Source organism: Rana temporaria, chromosome 10 (assembly GCF_905171775.1).
Source record: "Rana temporaria chromosome 10, aRanTem1.1, whole genome shotgun sequence".
Classification (NCBI taxonomy): Eukaryota; Metazoa; Chordata; class Amphibia; order Anura; family Ranidae; genus Rana; species Rana temporaria.
In genome coordinates, this window is record NC_053498.1 from 58,886,983 (window position 1) to 58,905,056 (window position 18,074).

The 18,074-nt window shown below is 44.2% G+C and overlaps 1 protein-coding gene across 4 annotated transcripts in view; it reads left to right on the plus strand.

Annotated features, from left to right (window-relative positions):
• Positions 1-18,074, plus strand: part of SIK3 (SIK family kinase 3) — a 281,667-nt gene that overhangs the window by 203,519 nt on the left and 60,074 nt on the right. For all 4 annotated transcript variants that reach the window (XM_040327664.1, XM_040327667.1, XM_040327665.1 and 1 more), the window contains exon 15: positions 12,486-12,632. In XM_040327664.1, coding sequence (XP_040183598.1) covers positions 12,486-12,632 — 147 coding nt within the window. The remainder of the gene's footprint in view (positions 1-12,485; positions 12,633-18,074) is intronic.

An 18,074-nucleotide genomic window follows, 5' to 3' on the forward strand; every position in this document is an offset into this window, starting at 1 on the left:
CAAGATGGTGGCCACATTCGAGGCGGTACCATACGCCCAGAGCCACACTCGCATCCTGCAGGCAGCCATCCTGTCAGCATGGAGCAGAAGGCCACAGGCCTTGGATATCCCGTTGCCGCTCTCATCAAGAGTCCGACAAAGTCTGTGTTGGTGGTTAGACCCTCAGAATCTACTGAAGGGGAAGTCTTTCAGCCCAGTGGCTTGGAAGATAGTGACCACAGATGCCAGCCTGACGGGCTGGGGAGCAATTTTGGATGGTTGCACTCGCCAAGGTACTTGGGCAACGCCAGAGAAGCAGTTGCCCATCAACATCTTGGAGCTCAGAGCTGCTCGACTAGCCCTCAGGGCTTGGACGTCAAAATTGCAGGGGTTCCCGGTGAGAATTCAATCAGACAATGCCACGGCCGTGGCATACATAAATCACCAAGGGGGAACCAGGAGTCAAGCCGCTCAGAGAGAGGTGAGCTTGATTCTCCTATGGGCAGAGGCTCATGTGCCCTGCATATCGGCAATATTCATTCCAGGAGTGGACAACTTTCAGGCGGACTTCTTAAGCCGCCAGACTCTATTGCCGGGGGAATGGTCTCTGCATCCACAAATCTTTCAAGCACTCTGCCAAAGATGGGGAGTGCCGGACGTGGATATCATGGCATCGAGACTCAACAAGAAGCTAGACAGGTTCATGTCCCGCTCAAGGGATCCGATGGCCTGCGGAACCGATGCGTTGGTTTGCCCTTGGCATCAGTTCAAACTTCTTTATGCGTTTCCCCCGCTCCAGTTACTACCCCGCCTGCTGCGCAGGATCCGGGTGGAGCACATACCAGTCATCCTGATAGCTCCAGCATGGCCCAGAAAGGGCATGGTACTCACTAATCTTAAGGATGGTAGTGGGAGACCCTTGGACTCTTCCTCTATGGCCAGACCTGCTATCGCAAGGTCCGATCCTCCACCCTGCCTTACGGCATCTAAATTTGACGGCCTGGAAGCTGAATCCCTGATTCTCAGGGGTAGAGGTCTGTCTCAGAAAGTAATCTCTACCCTAATCAGAGCCAGGAAACCGGTCTCTAGGGTGATTTATTACAGGGTCTGGAAGGCCTATGTAGGCTGGTGTGAGTCCAAGCGATGGCTTTCTCGCAAATTTACCATCGATAGAGTATTAAGTTTTCTCCAGCTAGGAGTGGATAAAGGATTGGCATTAAGCACAATCAAAGGACAGATTTCTGCTCTGTCAGTGTGGTTTCAGCGGCCGCTGGCCACCCACTCGCTGGTTAAGACCTTCCTTCAAGGGGTCTTACGTATTAAACCTCCAGTTAAATCCCCGCTTTGCCCGTGGGATTTAAACCTTGTTCTGTCAAGTTTACAGAAACAACCGTTTGAGCCGTTGGCTGAAATTCCTTTGGTTTTACTGACAAGGAAGTTAGTATTTTTGGTCGCCATAGTTTCCGCAAGAAGAGTATCGGAACTGGCGGCCTTATCCTGTAAGGAACCATATCTTATTTTTCATAAGGACAGGGTCGTTCTCCGCCCTCATCCTTCCTTCCTACCGAAGGTTGTATCCAGTTTTCATTTGAACCAGGATTTGGTATTACCATCCTTCTTCCCTAAACCTACTTCCAGAAAGGAAGGGTTGCTGCATACCTTGGATATCGTCAGGGCCATGAAGGCCTATCTTAAAGCTACAAAGAAGATCCGGAAAACAGATGTGCTGTTCATATTACCGGATGGGCCCAAGAAGGGGCAGGCAGCTGCAAAGTCCACCATTTCTAGGTGGATTAAGCAATTAATCACTCAGGCCTACGGCTTGAAAGGGTTGCCTCCTCCAGTATCATTAAAGGCTCATTCTACTAGGGCCATGGGCGCCTCCTGGGCAGCACACCACCAGATCTCTATGGCTCAAGTTTGCAAGGCGGCAACCTGGTCTTCTGTCCACACGTTTACAAAATTCTACCAGTTGGACGTAAGAAGGAAGTCTGATACAGCCTTTGGGCAGGCAGTGCTGCAGGCTGCAGTTTGAGACCCTCGGATTCCGGGGGCTCCTCTTTTTTGAGTTAAATTTAAAATTTAAGATTATTTTTCTCAACTAAGTTGGATTTATTATGATTTGAGTATTTCTCTAAATTAAATCCTTTTGTCTTGGAGATGTTCTCCCTCCCCTCATTGTGAGCATTGCTTTGGGACATCCCATATAGTAATGAATATGCCGCTCTGTGTCCCGTGATGTACGATAAAGAAAAAGGGATTTTTAATACAGCTTACCTGTAAAATCCTTTTCTTGGAGTACATCACGGGACACAGAGCTCCCACCCCTCTTTTTGGGGACCATTTTGGGAGGCATACTGCTTGCTACAAAACTGAGGTACTCCTCCTATGGGAGGGGGTTATATAGGGAGGGGCATTTCCTGTTTGAGATTGCCAGTGTCAACACCTGAAGGTACTCCATATAACCCATATAGTAATGAATATGCCGCTCTGTGTCCCGTGATGTACTCCAAGAAAAGGATTTTACAGGTAAGCTGTATTAAAAATCCCTTTTTTTCCCTGTTGTCCTGGCTGGTTTTTCTTATGAATGGTCCGCGCATGAGGGTGCGCCATTGTGCATCTTGTTTTGCTATGGCGCATGTGCATTCGCCAAAGTGCATGAGTGTTCACGGCTGTTTGCCGGCCATGGCGCACGTAGCGTCGCCACAGGCGTTGTGCGCACACAGACCTGCGCATGCGCCATAGCCTTGTGGCTTGCAATGTCTTCAAAAAAGGGGAGAGGGACTAACACTACAGGAAAGGGCACATCTATGTCATCAGTAGCTCCTGAGAAGCCTAGTCGAAACTCCAGTGTTCCCTGGAAGACCAGAGGCTTTTGGGCAATATGAGCCACTGCACCTGTCTGGTATTGTGCCTACGGTCAATGCTGCTGCTTCAGCCTTCATCACCAGGGATGATCTGTCCTCAGCCCTAGGCGGCTTATAGGACAGGTTTGCTGGCATGATTTCCTCTGTCTCGCAAGGTGCTAAGAAGCGTGACAGATTCCCCTACCCTGAGCCTCCTATCTTAGAGCAGGAATGGATTTATTATGGGAAAGCGCTAAATGCCAAGTGGGAGGGCCTGGCAGATGAGTCTGCTTCTAAGCAATCTGGGCCAGAAGGTGTCCAGTTGGTATCTGCCTCTCAGTCGCAGAGGCTTTTAATCTAGACTCTAACCGAGATGGTTCGTTCTGCCTTTAAGTTGCCTCCTGCAGAGGTTTGAGCCCCCATAGTCCTCTTTGGGGTTCCTGAGGCCTCAGACCACACAGGCTTTCCCCTTGCACCCACTGTAGGAACAGGCAGCGTATGCCTATTGGGAACATCCCAACAGGATTTTCGTTCCTCCCAAGCGTTTTTTCCTTTTATTTCCCATGGAGAAAAAGTTTAAGAAGTGGAGCATGTCAGCGTAGATGTGGCAGTCTCTTCCTTAACCTCCTTAGCGGTAATCCTGAGTCTGGCTCCTCCGCTGTGTCTCCTCGCTCAATTCACAGTGCCGCCGAGCTCCGTTCCCTGCGACGTTACGACGCACGGGGTTGGAGTTCGGTGCCAAATTCAAAAAGTGAAAAACACAATACACATACAGTATACTGTATTCTTATAGATTACAGTACTGTATGAAAAAAATTACACCCCCCCCCCCCCTCCCCCGTTGTCCCTAGTGGTCTGCCCAGTGTCCTACATGTACCTTTTATATAATAAAAACTGTTCTTTCTGCCTGCACACTGTAGAACCAAAAAGTGTCCCTTTACATCAAAGTGGTTTTAGACCAGCTAGAAAACAGCGATAATAAATTAAAATCACTTGTAGAATTGAGCGATAGCGATTTGTGGGGAAATTCGTCGTAAAAAAAATAAAAGTAATGACAGCGACAATTCTGCAACTGAGCAAATTTCAGTGTTTTTGATTTGATTACATTATTGAATAATTTTTATTATAATCACATTATTGTTATTTATAGTTATTTATTATATTATAATTTATGATTTTGTTTTTCAAACTTTATTATACACGAGATGTCTACTAGACTCTTGTTTGGACAGATATAAGTAAGTTATTCCTAAGAATTGCAGGCCTACAGTATAAAACGCCACATTTCCATGCAAAAAATTGTACCGCTTTTGGTACAAAATTCCAGACTTAATCATACCGCCAGGGAGGTTAAATAAGAACTTGACTTGTCCGGTGGATAATGCATAGGGTTTGAAGGACCATGTTGACAGGAAACTGGAGTCACTATTAAAGGCTTCCTTTTCTAGGGGCAGTTCAACTTGAGTCTGCCAGTCCTTAAATGATCATAACCAAGAGGATGATCCTGCTGAAAGCAGAGCACATATACCTTGAGCGCTGTGAATTGCTGTTGATGCCTTGAATGATTCATTCAGCAGGTTTCTAGTTTGGCTCTCCTGTCTGTACACATGCGCAGACTTTTGTGATTAAAGAACTGGTCAGCCAAGCTTCCTTGTAAGACATTTTTGGCAGGGTTCCCTTTTCATGGGGAACGTTTGGTGATGATTTGGACAAATATATCCAAATGTTTTCATGAGGGAAGAGCTCTTTACTTCCTGTGAAGAGAAAGACCAGGCATCTCTCGTTTAAAACCTCAGGGACAGTCTTCCTCGGGTGTCTCCGCGCCAAGGCATTTCCACCCGCTAGTGCAAGAAGAAACCCTGGGTCCAAAACTTCTAAACCCGTCACAAAGCCCTCCTTATGAGGGGACACCCCCACTGTATTGGGTGGGGGAAGGCTGCTGCACTTTGCAGACATTTGGACAACAGTGGTTCAGGATGAGTGGGTCACCTTGACAGTATCCCGCGGTTACAAGCTGTATTTGTGATCCCAAAACCAAACGGAGACGTCGGACCCATTTTGGACCTAAGATCTCTAAATCAATTCCTAAAGATTCGCCATTTCCGAATGGAAACTATTCGATCAGTGGTCGCCTCCCTACAAGGCGGAGAATTCATGGCGTCAATAGACATCAGACGCATACTTGCATGTACCTATCCATCCCTCTCACCAAAAGTTTTTAAAGGTTTTCGTTAGAACATCGCCACTTCCAGTTTGTGGCTTTGCCCTTTGGTGTGGCTACCGCACCCAGGGTATTTACAAAGGTACTAGCCCCTCTGTTGGCAAATCTCAGAGCATAAGGCATAGCGATAACAGCCTATCTAGACGATCTACTGGTGATAGACCAGTCAGTGGCAGGATTAGATTGCGCTGTGCTCACCACTATAAAATACCTGGAGCATTTAGGGTGGATTGTAAACTTACAAAAATCCTCTCTACAAGCCCAACACAGCCCAAAGCCGGATATTCCTACCAGAGCCAAAGATCAAGTCACTAAATGACCTGATCCACAAGGTCAAGGTAAAGAAGAGACCATCTATTCGTCTTTGCATGAGGCTATTGGGGAAGATGGTAGCCTCCTTCAAGGCTGTTCCTTACGCCCAGTTTGGTTTGACACTACTTCAAGGCAGTATTTTTAGCAGCCTGGAACAGGAAGATCCAAGCTCTGGATTTTCACATGCGCCCATCTTCAAAGGTGTGCCAAAGCTTCAGTTGGTGTTTAAAGACCAAGAACTTGCGGAAAGGAAGATCCTTTCTCCCAGTCACCTGGAAGGTGGTGTCTACGGATGCCAGCCTAATGGGCTGGGGAACAGTATTGGAAGAAGCTTCAGCCCAGGGAACCTGGGCCAAGACCGAAAGGAGCCTGCCCAGCAACATACTGAAAAAAGGGGCAGTATATTTAGCCCTCAGAACCTGGACACACAGGTTACAGGGCCACCCAGTTCGGATTCAATCTGACAATGCTACTGCAGTAGCTTACATCAATCACCAGGGAGGCACCCGCAGTCAGGGCGCTCAGAAAGAGGTGAATCGGATTTTGACATGGGCAGAAGATCATGTTCCTTGTCTCTCTGCAATCTTCATTCCAGGGGTAGAAAACTGGCAAGTGGACTATCTGAATCGCCAGCAGCTGTCAACAGGAGAGTGGTCTCTCCACCCCGAGATCTTTCAGGCCATATGCCGGAGATGGGGCACCCCAGATGTAGACCTGCTAGCTTCCAGGTTCAACAGGAAGTTGGACAACTTTGTGTCCAGGACGAGAGATCCTCTGGCCTACGAATCAGATGCTCTGGTGGTTCCGTGAAATCAGTTCTCACTGATCTATGCGTTTCCTTCGATCGCTCTCTTACAAAGGCTACTTTGCAGGATCAAGAAGTAAATAATTCCTGTAATCTTAGTGGCCCTAAATCGGTGTACCAGGGTCTTCTGGGCCAAAATCATAAAGATGACGGTAGGAAAACCTTGGAAACTTCCGCTTCGTCCCGACCTGCTGTCGCAAGGTCCAGTGTTCCATCCTTCCTTACAAAAGCTAAATTTGGCTGCTGAGACCCACATTCTGAAGAAACAAGGGATCTCAGGTCCAGTGCTTTCAACACTTATTAATGCTAGAAAGCCAGCCTCCAGGCTTATTTACTATAGAGTCTGGAAGGCATATGTTTCCAGGTGTGAAACCAAGAAATGGAATCCTCAAAGATATGACATAAGTAGGATTCTCGCCTTTTGCCAGCTAGGAGTGGATATGAAATTAGCCCTTAGAGCCGATATTTGGCCCTTAAATGGTACTATCGGTCTTTTTTCAAAGACCGCTGGCATCTCATTCCCTAGTTTGGGCTTTAATTCAGGGGGTACTACGGATCAATCTGCCAGTCAAGTCTCCCTTGTGCCCATGGGATCTGAATTTAGTATTGTCAGTGTTGTAGAAGCAACCTTTTAAAACTATTCGCCAGATTCCGCTGACCCTTAAAGCAGGAAATTGGCTTTTTTGATTGCTATTTTTTCGGCTAGAAGAGTATCTAAATTAGCAGCTCTTTCTTGCAAGGAGCCGTATTTAATTTGTCACAAAGACAAAATTGTACCACAACCCCATCCTGCCTTTTAACCTAAGGTGATGTCGGCTTTTCATTTAAATCAGGACATTGTTCTGCCTTCTTTTTTTCTGGATCCACGGACAGCAGAGGAAAAATGATTGCACTCTCTAGATCTAGTGAGAGCAGTAAAGGTGTATCTGCAAGCAACCGGTCAGATACGCAAAACAGATGTGGTGTTTATTTTGCCAGATGGTCCCAAGAGGGGACAAGCGGCATCCAAATCCACTATCTCCAGGTGGATTCGACAAACAATTATTCAAGCCTATGGTTTAACTCCTCCTTTTTCTGTTAAAGCGCACCACCAGGCTCCGTTGGCTCAGATCTGTAAAGCTGCAACTTGGTCTTCAGTCCACACATTTTTCAAATTCTCACAATCAGCTAGATGTGAAAGGACATGAGGATGCCGCCTTTGGGCGAAGTGTGCTGCAGGCAGCGATATAGGGCTTCTTGTCTGTAGCGGCCTGCTTGATCTGTCTCCCACCCTTCATATAGGGCATTGCTCTGGGACGTCCCATTATGTAATGATTTAAGGCTCTGTGTCCCATGGTGTACGATAAAAAAAACAGGATTTTTAAAACCGCTTGCCTGTAAAATCCTTTACTTGGAGTACACCACGGGACTCAGAGGTCCCCCCCCCCTTCTTATGGGAACCTTATTGCTTGATACTAAACTAAGGTGCTTCCCTAATGGGAGGGGTTATATGGAGGGGAACTGTCTTTGATTGGTTGTGCCAGTGTCCAATCACCTCTGGTGACCATACAACCCATTATGTAATGATTTAAGGCTCTGTGTCCCGTGGTGTACTCCAAGAAAAGGATTTTGCCGTTTTAAAAATCCTGTTTTTTCATACTTGCCTGTAAAATCCTTTTATTTAAATACATCACGCGGCACAGAGGTCCCTCCCCTCTTTTTTGAGGATTCAGTGCTTGCTACAAAATTTAAGTACTTCCTGTATGGGAGGGGTTATATAGTTGCAGACTTCCTGTCTAAGACTTTGTCTACTAGTGTCCATTCACCTAGATATAGTGTTTAATCCAGTAGCTAATGAATATTGGCCTGTGTCCCGTGATGTATTCAAAGAAAAGGATTTTACAGGCAAGTATGATAAATTAAATGTTTTGGTTGTAACATGACATGTGGAAAATTTCAAGGGGTATGAATAATTTTTCAAGGCACTGTATGTTAACATTATAATTTAGTCACTTCAATAGATCTTTATGATTTAGTTATATTATTTTTTTCCACCTTCTGTGTAAATACACCAGGTAAACTTTCCCTTCGGTGTGATGTATGAATCGCAAGCCTGGCTAAACACAATAATTACTTTTGGCAGGTAGTGCAGTTCACATATTGTATTACATCTGTATATTTAACAAATTTAACTAGGTTAGTTTAACCACTTCCCGCCCGGCCTATGGCCGATTTACGTCCGGGAAGTGGTTCTGAAATCCTGACAGGACGTCCTGCAGGATTTCATGCCGCGCGCGGCGATCGTGATGCGGGGTGTCAGTCTGACACCCTGCATCACCGATCTCGGTAAAGAGTTTCTCACGGAGACTCTTTACCACATGATCAGCCGTGTCGAATCACGGCTGATCACGATGTAAACAGGAAGAGCCGTTGATGGCTCTTCCTCACTCGGGTCTGACAGACGCGAGTAGAGGAGAGCTGATCGACGGCTCTCCTGACAGGGGGGGTTCGCGCTGATTGTTTATCAGCGCAGCCCCCCCTCGGATCGCCACATGGATCACCAGGGAAGCCCACCCTGGACCACCAGGGTGGGCCAAACAAAAAAAAAAAAGTCTGCAAAAAAAAAAAAAAAAAAAAACAATAAAAAAAAAAAAAAAAGATGCCAATCAGTGCCCACAAATGGGCACGGACTGGCAATATGAGTAAATCGGTGCCGCCCCACAGTGTCCATCAGTGCCACCCCAGTGTCCATCAGTGCCACCCCACAGTGTCCATCAGTGCCACCCCACAGTGCCCATCCATGCCCAGTGCCCACCTATCAGTGCCCATCTGTGCCACCCATAAGTATCCATCAGTGCCACCCATATGTGCCGCCCATGACTGCCCATATGTGTGCCGCCCATGACTGCCCATGTGTGCCGCCCATGACTGCCCATGTGTGCCGCCCATGACTGCCCATGTGTGCCGCCCATGACTGCCCATGTGTGCCGCCCATGACTGCCCATGTGTGCCGCCCATGACTGCCCATATGTGCCGCCCATGACTGCCCATCTGTGCCGCCCATGACTGCCCATCTGTGCCGCCCATGTGTGCCCATCAGTGCCGCCCATCAGTGCCGCCTATGTGTGCCCATCAGTGCCGCCTATGTGTGCCCATCAGTGCCGCCTATGTGTGCCCATCAGTGCCGCCTATGTGTGCCCATCAGTGCCGCCTATGTGTGCCCATCAGTGCCGCCTATGTGTGCCCATCAGTGCCGCCTATGTGTGCCCATCAGTGCCGCCTATGTGTGCCCATCAGTGCCGCCTATGTGTGCCCATCAGTGCCGCCTATGTGTGCCCATCAGTGCCGCCTATGAGTGCCCATCAGTGCCGCATACCAGCGTCACCAATCAGTGCCACCTCATCTGTGCCCATCAGTACCACCTAATCGATGCCCATCAGTGCCATCTCATCGGTGCCCATCAGTGCCGCCATATCAGTGCCCGTAATTGAAAGAGAAAACTTACTTATTTACAAAAAAATTAACAGAAAAAAATAAAAACGTCATTTTTTTTCAAAATTTTCAGTCTTTTTTTAGTTGCGCAAAAAATAAAAAATCGCAGAGGTGATCAAATACCACCAAAAGAAAGCTCTATTGGTGGGGGGAAAAAAAAGACGCCAATTTTGTTTGGGAGCCACGTCGCACGACCGCGCAATTGCCATTCAAAGTGCGACAGTGCTGAAAGCTGAAAATTGGCTTGGGCGGGAAGGTGCGTAAGTGCCTGGTATGGAAGTGGTTAATATAATTTGCAATTTGTATGTTTAACCTCTCACAGAATTACAGAGAAAGTAATGAAATGGGTAACTGTGCATTTTAGAAAAACCTGAATGAGTAGGGAGACTAAATGGAATGAGTAGTGTATGTGAACGGACCACTAGATGGCGGCAATGTTGCAAAATTAATTTTGATGTTTCTACTATAATGTATAACTACTAAGAGAATCTGAATAACCCTAATGACGAGATTTTATTTGCTAACTTGTACTGGAAACTGAAGCTTATTTTGTGATTATTTGAAGTTTGCAGCACATTTCCTTTCAGAATCTAAATACATTAGGCCCATTGTTTTTAATGTGTTGCTGACATGACGACAGACCTAACCATATACTGTATCTCTTTAAGTCCAAAATGGCAAAACTGCTTCTGTATATACAGGGAACACTAGAGTCTAGGCTCACTCTGTATACAACCCTCAGCCCTACAACCCAAGTCATGTCTCTGGCATGCCTCCCTAGCATTCCACATTACAATGCAGAAGGACTGACTATTGAGATTAAAGTGCCTGCACTGGATTATAGAATCTGCTTTCAGTCTTTTTAAATCCTTGAATTGCAAACATTTAGGCTGCTCAAGCCTGATGGCTGTTTTGGTTAGATGACTTTGGCTCTATTCAGTAACCTATTACCGCTATTATGAAAAGGAATCTTGTTCTCATTATTGAACTGTCTGTATTTCCTTATCATCCATTGAGGGACACAGTTATCCATTACATTGGGTTAAACTGCCACATACATGGGACACTGGGGAAAAAGAAAAATGTTAAACATCAGCCATAACCTCTCAGCTATCTGCATGCCTCGGGTTTTTGCTATTGTCCCCGGAGGTTCGATATTTTTGCCTGTAGCGTATCGGCTTTTTTTTTCTTCATTTAAGAATTCCTTAACGCTGCTTAAAGCGGGGGTTCACCCTAAAAAAATTCTAACATTGCATGGAGCCGACCTATGAGACCGACAGTATGCTGTTGTTTTTTTTTTTTTCTTCTTGCGTACATACCATTTTAGGGCTATTTTCACCCCCGGCTTTCCAGCGGGAGTGGGCGTTCCTAATCACAGGCTGTGATTGACGTGCTTCCGACTGGCGCATACTGCGCGTCACGAGTTGCCGAACGTCGGTGCGCAGGCGCCGTATAGAGCCGCACCGACGTTCGGCTTCTTTCGGCAACTCGTGACGCGCAGTATGCGCCAGTCGGAAGCACGTCAATCACAGCCTGTGATTAGGAACGCCCACTCCCGCGGGAAAGCCGGGGGTGAAAATAGCCCTAAAATGGTATGTACGCAAAAAAAAAAAAAACAGCAGCTTACTGTCGGTCTCATAGGTCGGCTCCATGCAGTGGTAGAATTTTTTTTTAGGGTGAACCCCCGCTTTAAGTTAGTCTCTACATAGAATTTATCAGCATATACTCAGCAACAGCTTTGGAGGCTATATCTTGTCCTCTCTGAACAGAAGGATTGTGAGGCTAGCCTGGACTGTGCATTGTGTACTGTGATAGTTTGCTGCAGACCATTTTTTGGGTCCAGAGCTGAGACATAGCATATACATACATACATACAGTTAATTTTTTATTACACAAAGAATCCATTTTTACATTTCAATGCTGAGTCACAATCATGATGTTTCCTTGTAGACAAAAATATTTACTTAGAATTTAGGTTTGAAACATTTTGATAAGCCTTGGGTCTGACTGTTGCTCAGAGATCAACGCTCATTTCGGTAATCCAAGCATAGATCAAACTAGTAAACTCATACAACCAGTAAGCATGGTCTTAGCTTAACACTAGGAGGTGTACTTGGCTAGCATTTGTAAACATTAGAATTTTTTTCTTTCTCTTTTTGCTGTCTGTACTGTGCATATAGTGCCGACATATTCTATAGCGTGTTAGCGATTCTCACAAGTCTCTGTTTTCTAGGAAGCTTTCAGTCTATTCTACAAATTATGTACTCCAAGTGAAATTGAGATTGAACTGCTTAAAGCAGGAAGCCAGTCGAAATTAACGAGAGAAAATGAAATGAAATAACTTGGTTTGACAGCGTTTTGCAAGGCAAGCAAAATGTTTTAATACATTTTGCCTTGATATACAAGCAATGTCTTGATATAAGAGTAGCGTCATGTCTCAACTGAGTATAAAAAAGAGAGGAGCCTATAAGTGTAGCAATATGGTTACATTTAATGAAGGTACAACATTTAGAAACATATTGCTACACCTAGAGGTGCCTCTCTTCTCTTTTATACCCTGTAAAAAAAATGCTTTGATATACAAGTGCTTTGGATTACAAGCATGTTTCTGGAACGAATTTCGCTTGCAATCCAAGGTTTTACTGTACAGGAATAACATACAGACTCCTTTGTACTTTCAAAAAGTGTTTCTCTGAAATAAGTTTTATTGTTTTGAAATTGTTAGTATGTGCTAGGAGCAATGCTTTCTTTAGATGCCAACGAAGATCAGTTTATATTTCGCTTGTTAACACTTCTGTGATTTATCAAAGAACTTTACATGTGTAACTAACCAGTATACTTGTATTTTTAGGTATCTTGCCAATCGCACCAAGAGACATACGTTGGCCATGACTTGTCCTACAGCTGAGATTCCTCCAGACCTACAGCGTCAACTGGGGCAGCAGCAGTCTTTTAGAAATAGAGTTTGGCCCCCTCACCTTGCTCCTGACCAGCACCGGTGAGTACATAGTAACAGTCCTGAGAATCATTGGTCACAATACTCAGATAGCATAGGTAGCTGCTCACTGTGTTGAAACTACACATTTCATAGCTGTTGTAGTAGCACCTCTGCCTTAAAGGGGTTGCAAATCCTCATGTTTTTTCACCTTAAAGCGGAGGTTCACCCAAAAATCAACTTTCTGCCATTAGATCCAGCATACTGCTGACATCTGCAGTATGCTGTTTTTTTTTTTTTTTTCGTACTTATCGTTTTATCAGCCGTTGTTATCCGGCTCTGAGCGGGGATTTCTGCGGGTATAGGCATTCCTAAGCCAAGCGGATTTGATTGACGGGCTGCTAAAGCGCGTCACGCCTTTTCCGAAAATACCCGAAGTGACACGAGTGTTTACGGGGCATGCCGTGTAGAGCTGACTGCGCAGGCGCCGTAAACACTCGAGTGTCACTTATCTGGAATATGTTTTGTTCATTGCTATGGTATTTTAATGATTGGAGAACAAAATGCTCTGTGTTTTCCTGGGAAGCATGCGTTTCCTTCCAACCTTTGGACAGTGAATGTATCTCGCAGGAGTGCAAACTTTGTTCAACACCCACAGATTGCCACGCTGGAGCAAATAGAGTAGGTGGTGCCGTGTTTTCTCAGCACAGTCAGCTGCTGTGACCTTGTACAAAATCCTGGCAATCCAGTGGCTTTATTTTCCCTTTAACCTCTCAGAATATTTATTCTAAGTAAACAAGAGGATGTGGTTAGTCCTAAATTGCAAAAGCTCAGAAGAAGTTGTTTTGAAGAATTGAATTATGATATTTCAAATTTTCTTTATTTTCAAATGTGTTTTAATAGATCATTAAAAGTTAAGAAATAATTTTGGGTTTTTAAAGCTGAACTACAGACAGATATTTAAAAAAAAAAATGCAGTTAAGAATTTATTTAAAAAAAAATGATTAACCACTTATAGAAAAAAAAAAAGCGTTTTTCTTAGTTTCTGTTATAAAATTTTGCAAACAATTAATTTTTCTCCTTCACTGATGGGCACTGATGAGGTAGCACTAAGATGCGGCACTGATCGTCCGGAAACTGATGATCAGTGCCTTGATTAGGGATATAACCCTACTGGCTGGAAAATAGCCCAGGCTTTCAATGCTAAACCACTGATTCTCAATTAGGAAACAGTATGGTCAGCCTGCTGCTCAAGCCCGTTTTATTTGGCTATTGTCTTGCCTGATGGGCAGACCAGCAGCCAACTGATCCTTCAGCCATGAGATATCAACTTACTGTTGTCAAATTGCAGAGGAGAGGTGCTGTTACTGGCAGGACCCCCCCCCCCCCCCCCACGTAACTGGGCAGCACCTACACTGGGCTATAAGCAAGTGTTTCCGAGCACACGTAAATCATCACCTCTGCTATCTAGACCACAGTGATTGGCCATTGCCTCTGTGCTCAGTCATCTATGGAGACCTCTGTGGTCAAGCAGTTTTGGGCTTACACTAAAGTGGACCGTGCGCTGGACCACATCTTCCATGTGGTCTTGGACAGTACACTTAACCATTCCTGGGCATGTTCAGGGACTCTGGGCTTTAGCAAAATGGCAGCTTTCAGCAAGAAGAAACAGGAACAATGCTGGAAGCAATTTACAGCACACACTATTTTTGGTAGAATGTAAGTTCCCTGCTAAAGAACATTATTTTTATAAGTAGTTATGAGTAAAGCTCCAATTTAAGGGTCTGGGAGTGTGAGCATTGGCATCTCTCGATTGCACATGTTATCAGTTGGATTAGGTGAAGATCTTATGTCTGTTAGCACATTTTAAACCCAGTGACCTAAAGGTCATGTCAAAGGTAAGTCTGTGTATGTCACAGCGCCTGCAATGGGTGTGTGTGGGAATAGCTGTCCTGCATCACAAGCAGGAACTCTCACATCACAGAAAGAATTGAGATGGATGTAGGCACTATAGTAACATCTGGATGAAAAACTGTATTGAATGGAGGCTGTTGACTTTCCAAAGTGAATGTATGTGAAAATTGTGAACCTGTGTTTACTTTGTGTACAAGTTAACACTCACCTTACCAAAAGCCTCCACTCCTTTAGTAATGAACCCAATTGTGTGGATGGATTTGTATGTACTTGGGTAGATGTCTGTATGTACGTTTAGTCCTACTGCGAGAGCAATAAGGCCAAGACTATTAGTTTTAGTTTTTTTCTCCCATTAAGCAACCTTACTGCTTCCATACATCAGTCTGTAAACTTGTGGATATTGTGCCTCCTTGTAAATTATTTTTTTTTAAGAGAAAACATCACTTTATGCATTCAGGGCAAAGTGTCAGTGTCTGTGTATAGCTGTTCCTCCCCCACCCTGATAAAATGTATATCTTCAATCCCATTCCTGCCTCCATTTTCCTGGCACAAAATACCTGGTACATATGGGTGTTGGAGCTTGTGACCTCCTCTAATCGTGTAGTGCTCGGACCCATCAGCCAATCACTAAACCCTTGCACTGTGACATGACAGAAGGTGTGATGTCACCACTCCCTCACCTGCCTAGACTGGGTATTTTAGTGGCAGCTGTGATGGAAGATGGAGCAGTGGGAGATCGCTGGACAGGTGTATCTGTGTGGGTTCAGAGAAGGGCCTTTTAATCAGATGCAATCACTTTGCTCTGAATGAACAAAGTGACAGTGTCTTTTCGACTGAACTTAAACATGGTATATGAGAACAGCACTTATATTTGTCTGTCCAAAATACTGAATGTGAACAAAGTCCTTTTATAAACAGAGGTTGATTTATTAAAGGCAAATAGGCTATGCACTTTACAAAGTGCAGTTGCACTCTGCAAGGGCAATTTCTCCAGAGCTCAGTAAATGAGGTAAAGCTTCATTTGGCAAAGAATACCAAATCACGTGCAATGAGGAAAAAAAAATGCGCATCCAATCAAAAATGCAGTTTACTTTTTATTTCTATAAAAAAAAATACTAAGCTCTGGAGAAACTGCTCTTGCAGTGTGCAACTGCAGTTTGCAAAGTGCACGGTCTATTTGCCTTTAGTGAATCAACCCCTAAATGTGACAATGTAGAGATTTGCTTCTTGAAATTACAATCACCCCTGTGTCATTACCTCTGGCAAAGCATTTACTAAATATGACCTGCCAGATCATAGGACGGTAAAAATAATCAAACTCATGAAGACTCCCATGCATCATATATTGAAGCCGATCATATACTTTGCAGGTGATGTCTCTTAGGGGCTCGTTCACACCATAGAAACGCAGTCCGGGTGCGTTCCAGATGCGTTTCTGCATTTTTGATGTGTTCCAGTGCTTTCCAGATGCAGTCCAGTGCATTTTCCCCCTCTGTGCAAGTTTAGGAGATATTCACAGTACTTACAGGTACTTACAGGTAAGCCTTGTTATAGGCTTACCTGTAGGTACAATTAAAAAAAATAAGACTTTACTTCCTCTTTAAGACAGAAGGATCTAAAATCTACCATTTACATTTAAAAAGGGCATTAGTGACACTGCACTTCTAATAGCTAATAGAGTCATAACCATTGGATAGCTTCTGAATTGCCATTGGTACCCTCCATTGGTAGAGCACAGACAAAGTCAAGCTGTGAATTCCGTCCAATGTATGAGTATCCATTCAGAAGCTATCCAATGGTTATATCTCAGCGCTATTAAGTGTAGTGTCACTAATGCGAATGGAATATTTTAGATCCTTCTGCCTTATCGGTAACATTACTACTAGGTACTGATACCGAGCATTTCCCCAAATACCTGTACTCAGGGGGAATTCTCCGATGCTTCACCCGATACCTGGGCAGTCAGGGTGATCGGTGCCGCGGGGGGAGTTACAAGCACCGATCTGCCCCCTTTTCAGCTGCTTTAGTGAAAGTTATACAGCGGTGATCCGTGCTGCTGTCCGTGCTCCTCCACCCCCTTCTGCTGCTCTTCCCCCTCCGCGCTCCGTGTCCCCCTCAATGTCCTCCTCCACCCCCTCAATCTGTCAGGATGGATAGCGGAGGTAGGATTCGCTAAATCCGGCTCCTACCTTTTCTGAATGGACCGAGTCGGTGATCACTGACTGTTCATTCACATAACTGAGCATCATAACCTGTGTTTACGACGCTTCAGTTTATGAATGGAGAGGAGCTTCTGTCCATTCATTTTAGCTGCAGAGAAAGGGACTGGGGAATCTGTGTCCTTAGTCCCTTTCTCTGTCACAAAGGGGAGATTACAGAGGTCTGTTAAAACCCCTGATATCTCACCAAAGCCCCCCAACAGCGCTGATTAAAAAAAAAAAAAAAAATTGCAATAAAAAATAAATAAATAGAATTGTAAAAAAATAATAATTAAAATAAAATACTGACTGACACAATTCACCCCCCCCCCCCTAAAAAAGAGGAAAGCACTGTATAAAAAAAAAACATGACAAATAAAACTTGTGAAAAAAATGTTTTAAAAAGTATCGCAAGTATTTGAAAAAAGTATTGGTACTTGTACTCGGTCTTAAAAAAGTGGTATCGGGACAACCCTAGTTACTACTCTATGAAAGTTTTTTTTTTTACTTTTTTTTTTTATTGTGCATTCATATTAATTTTTGTGAGCCAAGACAGCTTTATTGGTTGTGATATCTTAGGAATAAGATTGACCTGATCAGATTGGATGGTGTATGGGAGTCTGCATGAGTTTAATGGGAATAACAAGCTATTAATGCACTTTCTAACTGTGAATGGCCTTCTTCTTTCCAGTGTTTTGCCCGAATAGAAACATTTCTACTTTGTGGGAGTTTTTCCTTTTTTCTCAGGGCACAATTCAGGTTTTGAGGCAAAACTTTTATATTACTGTAGTTGCAACAATTAATAAGACTTCACCGGCAATGTATATGATCACCTTGATTGGATGATGTATGGGAGTCTTTATGGATTTGTTAAACAATATATGCTTCTTTTGACCTTTGTATGATCTAGAAGGCCATATTTGGTGAGTGGTTTTCAAGAACAAATCTCTACAGTTCAACACATAAAGGCCTCATGTATACTGGGCATGAAAATGCTGCTTATACAGGCATTTGGCATTTTTTCTTACAGCCTGCAGAAGAAACTCTGTTAGCCTGCACATAGGGACATTTACAGGCATAATTGTAGAGGAGCATTTACAGGCCGCGGAAAAAAATAAAATAAATCACATGTGCATTTTTGAGAGCTTGATCAAGCATTAAGCATTTTTCTAGTGGTTTGTGGAAAACTCTTCGTATCTACAATATGCTCCATGGATTTGTTTTTTATGCTGCTTTTTTCTGCCAGCAGTTCTGGAATGTTTTTCTGCTGCCCAGTGTGCATGGACTCTTGGACCTTCATTGTTTATTTAAGGACTTTTTTTGTTCACATTCCACATATTGGAGGTTAGAAGCACTGCTCTTTGTTTTTTAATTTATGTCAATTGGAATTTTG